The sequence below is a fragment of the Panthera leo genome, assembly GCF_018350215.1.
Source record: "Panthera leo isolate Ple1 chromosome Y unlocalized genomic scaffold, P.leo_Ple1_pat1.1 chrY_random_Un_scaffold_80, whole genome shotgun sequence".
Lineage (NCBI taxonomy): Eukaryota > Metazoa > Chordata > Mammalia > Carnivora > Felidae > Panthera > Panthera leo.
In genome coordinates this window covers 130,547-137,597 of record NW_024962234.1, presented here as the reverse complement: position 1 = coordinate 137,597, position 7,051 = coordinate 130,547, and the positions used below count along the sequence as shown (strand labels likewise).

General features: G+C 45.0%; 1 protein-coding gene across 1 annotated transcript; it reads left to right on the top strand.

Annotated features, from left to right (window-relative positions):
* Positions 1 to 5,477: 5,477 nt before the first annotated feature.
* Positions 5,478 to 6,713, top strand: LOC122212842 (coiled-coil domain-containing protein 71L-like). The gene is given in 2 exon segments (XM_042926817.1): positions 5,478 to 5,872; positions 5,874 to 6,713. Coding segments are annotated over 2 exon segments (945 nt in total). The 5' UTR covers positions 5,478 to 5,608; the 3' UTR covers positions 6,555 to 6,713.
* The last annotated feature ends 338 nt before the right edge of the window (positions 6,714 to 7,051 follow it).

The following is a 7,051-nucleotide window of genomic DNA, read 5'->3' as shown; positions in this document are numbered from 1 at the left end:
AAGAAATCCTAAGGGGAACTCTGTGAGTGAAATGTTGCAAGGACCACAAGGTACCAGAGACACCACTGCAAGCATGAAACCTACAGACATCACAATGACTCTAAACCCATATCTTTCCATAATAACACTGAATTTCAATGGACTAAATGCTCCAACCAAAAAACATAGCGTATCAGAATGGATAAAACAAACAACAACAACAACAACAACAGCAAGACCCATCAATTTGCTTCTACAAGAGACTGATTTTAGACATGAGGACACCTTCAGATTGAAGTGAGGGGATGGAGAACTACCTATCATGCTACTGGAAGTCAAAAGAAACCTAGAGTAGCCAACTTATATCATAAAAAGTAGAGTTTAAACTAAAGACTGTAACAAGAGATGACAAAGGGCTTTATATATCAATTTCAGGGTCTATCCATTGGGAAGAGCTAAAAATTATAAATGTCTATGCACCAAATTCGGAGACACACAAATATATAAAACAATTAATTAAAAACATACGCAACCTTATTGATAAGAATGTGGTAATTGCAGGGGACTTTAATATAGCTGTGGAGAGATCATCTAGACAGAGAATCAATAAAGAAACAATGGTCCTGAATGATACATTGGACCAGAAGGACTTGATAGATATATTGCGAACTGTGCATTAAAAAGCAACAGAATATACTTTCTTCTCAAGTGAACATGAAACATTCTCCAAGACTGATCACATACTGGGGTCACAAAACAGTCTTATTAATATAAAAGAATTGAGATCATGCCATACACACTTTCAGGACACAATTCTATGAAACTTGAAATTAACCACAGAAAAAAAATATGGAAAACCTCCCAAAGCATGGAGGTTAAAAAACATCCTACTAAAGAATGAATGGGTCAGCCAGACAATTAGAGAAGAAATTAAAAGATGTAAGGAAACAAATGAAAATCAAAACCCTTTGGGATGCAGCAAGGGCAGTCCTGACAGGGAACAACAAACAAACAAAACAACAACAACAAAAACAACAACAACAACAACAAAAACAACAAACATTGCTATCCAGGCCTATCTCAAGAAACAAGAAAAATCCCCAATACAAAATCTAACAGCACACCTAAAGGAACTAGAAGCAGAACAGCAAGGCACCCCAAACTGAGCAGAAGAAGAGAAATAATAAAGATCAGAGCAGAAATAAACAATATGGAGTCTAAAGGAAAACAGTAGAGCACGTCAATGAAACCAAGAGTTGTGTTTTTGAGAAAATACACAAAAGTGATAAACGTCTAGCCTGGCTTCTCAAAAAGAAAAGAGAGGGCACCCAAATAGGTAAAATCACGAATGAAAATGGAATTATTACAACGAATCCCTCAGAAATTCAAGCAATCATCAGGAAACACTATAAAATCTTCTATGCCAACAAACTGGACAACCTGGAAGAAATGGACAAATGCCTCCATACCCACACACTTCCAAAACTCAAACGGGAAGAAATAGAAAATGTGAACGCACCCATAACTAGTGAGGAAATTGAATCAGTCATCAAAAATCTCCCAATAAATAAGAGTCCTGGACCAGGTGGCTTCCCTGGCGAATTCCAGCAGACATTTAAAGCAGAGATAATAGCTATCCTTCCCAAGCTGTTCCAAAAAATGGAAATGAAAGGAAAACTTCCAGACTCATTTTATGAAGTCAGCATTACTGTGATTCCCAAACCAGAAAGAGACACAGAAAAAAAGGAGAATTACGGGCCAATATCCCTGATGAACAGGGGTGCAAAAATTCTCAACAAGATACTAGCAGAACACATTCAATAGCATATAGAAAGTATTATTCAACATGATCAAGTGGGATTCATTCCTGGCCTGCAGGGCTAGTGCCATATTCACATATCAATCATTGTGCTACATCACATTAATAAAAGAATAGATAAGAACTAGAGTACACTGTCAATAGATGCAGAAAAAAGTATTTGAGAAAATACAAGGTCCTTACTTAATACAAACCCTCAAGAAAGTTGGGATAGAAGGAACCTACTTTAAACATCATAAAAGCCATTTATGAGAGACCCACAGTAAATATCATCCTCGATGGGGAAAAACTGAGAGCATTCCCCCTGAGATCAGGAACAAGACAGAGATGTCCAATATCACCCCCGTTGTTGAACATAGTGTTGGAAGTCTTAGCATCAGAAATCAGACAGTAAATGAAATTAAAGGTGTCATCATTTGCAACAACGAAGTCAAACTTCCACTTCTTGCAGATGACATGACACTATACATGGAAAATCTGACAGACTCCACCAAAAGTCCTCTAGCACTGATACATGAATTTAGCAATGTTGCAGGGTACAAAATCAATGTACAGAAATTGGTTGTGTTTTATACACCAATAATGAAGCAACAGAAAGAGAAATAAAGAAACGGATCCAATTTACAATGCTCCAAGAGTCAAAAAATACCTAGGAATAAACCTAACCAAAGATGTAAAATATCTGTATGCTGAAAACTATAGAAAGCTTGTGAAGGAAATTGAAGAAGATACACAGAAAGCGAAAAACATTCCATGCTCGTGGATTGGAAGAATAAATATTGGCAAAATGTCAATACGACCCAACGCAGTCCTCACATTATATGCAGCCCCAATCACATTGCACCGGCATTCTTCTCCAAGCTGGAACAAGCAATCATAAAATGTGTATGGAAACACAAAAGACCTTGAATAGCCAAAGTAATACTGAAGAAGAAAACCAAAGTGAGAGGCACCACAATGCCAGACTTTATCCACTACCACAAAGCTATAACCATCAAGACAGCATGGTATTGGCACAGAAACAAATACATAGACTTAATGGCATAGAATAGAGGCCCCAGAATTGGACCCACATACATATGGCCAACTAATCTTTGACAGAGCAGGAAAGAATATCCAATGGAAAAAAAGACAGTCTCTTTTTTTTTATTTTTTTTAAGTTTATTTATTTTTTGAGACAGAGAGAGACAGAGCATGAACAGGGGAGGGTCAGAGAGAGAGGGAGACACAGAATCAGAAGCAGGGTCCAGGCTCTGAGCCATCAGCCCAGAGCCTGACGCGGGGCTCGAACTCACGGACCGCGAGATCGTGACCTGAGCCGAAGTCGTACGCTTAACGGACTGAGCCACCCAGGCACCCCAAAGACAGTCTCTTTAACAAACGGTGCTGAGAGAAGTGGACAGCAACATGCAGAAGAATGAAACCAGACCACTTTCTTACACCACTCACAAAAATAAACTCACAATGGATGAAGGACGTGAATGTGAGACAGGAAACCATCAAACCCTTGAGGAGAAAGCAGGAAAAATCGTTTTTGGCCTCAGCGTCAGCAAGTTCTTAGTTGACATATCTCCAGAGGCAAGGGAACTAAAAGCAAAAATGAACCATCGGGACCTAATCGAAATAAAAATCTTCTCCACAGTGAAGGAAACAATCAACAAAACTCAACAAAACTAAAAGGCAACTGACCGAAATGGAACAGATGTGTGCAAAAGTCATACTGGATAATTGGCTAGTATCCAAAACCTATCAAAAGAACTCACCAACTCCACACCCAGGAAACAAATAATCCAGTGAAGAAACGGGCAGAAGACTTGAACAGACACTGTTCTAAAAAAGACATCCAGATTGTCAAGAGACACATGAAAAGATGCTCAACAGCACTCCTCGTTGGGGAAATCCAAATCAAAACCGCACTGAGATACCACCTTATGCCAGTCAGAGTGGCTACAATGAGCAAATTAGAAGACTATAGATGCTGGTGAGGATGTGGAGAAACAGGAACCCTCTTGCACTGTTGGTGGGAATGCAACCTAGTGCAGCCGCTCTGGAAAACAGTGTGGAGGTTCCTCAAATCATTAAAAATAGACCTACCCGAAGACCCAGCAGTAGCACTGCTAGGAATTTACCCAAGGGGTACAGGAGTGCTGAGACATAGGGGCACATGTACCCCAATGTTTATAGCACTACTTTCAACAACAGCCAAACTATGGAAAGAGCCTAGCTGTCCATCAACTGACAAGTGGATAAAGAAGTTGTGGTTTATGTATATACAATGGAATACTACTTGGCCATGAGAAAGAATGAAATCTGGCCATTTGTGGCAACGTGGATGGAACTGGGGGGTATTATGCTACGTGAAATAAGGCAGGCAGAGAAAGACAGATACCATATGTTTTCATCCATGTGTGGATCCGGAGAAACTTAGCAGAAGACCATGGGGAAGGTGATGGGGGGAAAAAGTTATAGAGACGGAGGGAGGCAAACCATAAGAGACTCTTCAATACTGATAACAGACTGAGGGTTGACGTGGGTTTGGGGAGAGGGGAAAGTGGGTGACGGGCATTGAGGAGGGCACCTGTTGGGATGAACACTGGGTGTTGCTTGGAAACCAATTTGAAAATAAATTACATTGAATGAAAACGGAAATCCAGGGGTGGCTCTTACTGAATATGAGGATAGCTTTCCATTTTCAGCACTTTATGAGCATGAGGTAGTAGTAGCTTAAGCTGCGTAGATGAAAGTTTTGTTTGTGTGTTTAAGAAAAGGAGCTGAATAAAGACAGAGGCCTCTCACATGTATCACGTTGACCTTGGCAAGTTTCTCTTCTGATTGTTACCATGACTTATCACTCTTAGTGATTCACATAGTTTGGAGTCATCCTTTCATGGGGAAGTGGATTTCAGTTGATCATGGTAGGTGGTCTTTGTAGTATTTTGTGAATGAATTGTGTATGTGGTGATGATGGATGGACTATGCTGGTTGCTTTCAAAAGCACTTACACGGACGGTGTAACACGTTTTCTACCCTTGGAGTCCCATACGTTCTCTTACTCCCTTGTGTATGACTTACCTGAAATATCATGAATTGGTAGGTAGTGAATAGGTTTTAGTGGCACTGAATGCCCTACTGGCCACTCACACAGAATTCGTTGACGCTTTGCTCTTAAGCACACAATGACTCGGTCTTCCCTAGGCTGCATGAAAGTGAGCATGGATACTAACTAGGCAAACTGTTTGCTGCTGCTGTGAAGAACAGCTTCCTGAACTGTGAGCTGTACCAACACACGTATGGAACCCTAAGCAAGGCACAGTATATCGGTATTCTTTGAAAGGGAAGAGTAGTTATTTCAATTTGGCTTTCAGTGCGTTGCATGACAAGGCATTTGATTAGCTAAAACCCTCTTAGAGTCATGTTTGATTGCAAGTTGTGTGTACTGTCCACCGCTAAGTGTCATTTCATGTTAGATGGAATTAATGGAGGCTGAAGCACCCGTGCATTCACCTCTAAGACAACCCTCTTGAACTCGTGAAGAATTATGGGCCTTCTCAGGTAAGATTAGGTACAGGTCTTTCTCAAGGGCATAATCTTAAACACAGCCAAACCTAAGGCAGCTTTGGGCAGCCCAGCGTGATAAGATATGCAGACATTGTGACCTCACAAAGCGCCTGGTCTCCTAGCAACTGCGGTGTAACTCTCACAGCCTGCCGCCTGATTTGGCTTCATGGTAGGAAATTCATCAGGGCCCTGCGGCGGCCGAGAGACCTGGCAAGCGCGGGCGGCCCCTAGCGGCCTCACATCCTGAGCAGCATGAAGAGGAGGCGGCGCTGGCCCAGGGAGGCCTTGGCCCCGGCCGCCGGGGGAGGAGCCTCTAGCGCTGCAGGAGGGGCCGCGCTGGAGGCGCCTGAGGAGAAGGTGGTGTACATGCGGTGGCAACCGTCGCGACTGTCGCTGGCCAACAGCACCAAGGCGCTGATCGACGCTTTCAAGCTATTCCTGCCCGGCAGCACGGAGTTCATGAGCTCAGACGCGGAGCTCTGGAGCTACCTCTGCAGCCTCAAGCACCAGTTCTCCCCCCCACATCCTGCGCAGCAAGGACGTCTACGGCTACTCCTCCCTCCTGGCCCTGGTCCCGGACCCCCGGCACCAGCCCCCCGAGGCCCGCCTCCAGACGCGCCGGCCAGCTGCCAGGCGGAGGCGCCACGGAGCCCGCAAGGTGGCGGTCGGCCAGAGGAAGGTGCCGCCCCCGCCGCCACCGTCCCGCGAGGACAGCAGCCCCCGTAAGCCCGCGGCACCCGGGCCCTGCTCCAGGGGCCGCACCCTGGAGGAGAGTGGGAGGGCGGCCACCCCGACGTTGACCACCTTCCCCACCATCCGCGTAGTCGGCGACGTGTGGGTCGAGAGCAGCCTGGCAGAAGCGCGGCGCCAGGCGCGCCAAGTCCTGGGAGTGAACCTGGAACCCGTGGTGAGACTCCGCCGCTTCCCAGTGCCTGGGCGTGAGATGCAGGCCACCGCCGCGCGACCTCTCAGCCCCGGGACGGGTTGTGCCTGGAGGGATGAACCAGGGACAGCAGGAACCGCGTCCCCTAGTGCACTTTATGGGCGAAGAAGCACCAGACGGTCCAGGCCAGCGCCCCAGGGATGCGGCGCCGCCTTTTGGGACTCCGGGGCAGGTGTGCCCTCTGCTGCCTCCCAGCACCGGGTCTGCGGAGGGAGGAGACCCCTGGACCGCAAGGGAGGTCCCCTTTCTTCCTAACCCCAGATTGAGATGTCTCCAGGACTGTAGGGGCAGATCCATGTGCTCTCTTGTTCCCTCATTGGTCTGAAGTCGTCAGACTTCCACCCCCACCCCCTCCAAAGGAATTTGGTTCCATGCTTGTGTAATAAAGCTAGAATTTCCTTGCTGTTCACCCACCTCCGACTCCTCCAGCCTCATTTTCTTTCTTTCTTTCCTTTTTTCACTGCCACTCTTTCTGGACGAAAGATCGAATATGTGTGGAAAGTTGTTGCAATAGTTGGTATTCTCAATACCAATTGCAATAGTGGGTATTCTCAATCCCACACCTATCTGAGTTTTAACTGGATTCCAACGCTTTGACCAAGGATATTGTCTAAGAAATTCAAGCGTATCACTGTTTTTTTTTTTTTTTTTTTTTTTTTTAATATATGAAATTTACTGTCAAATTGGTTTCCATACAACACCCAGTGCTCATCCCAAAAGGTGCCCTCCTCAATACCCATCACCCACCCTGC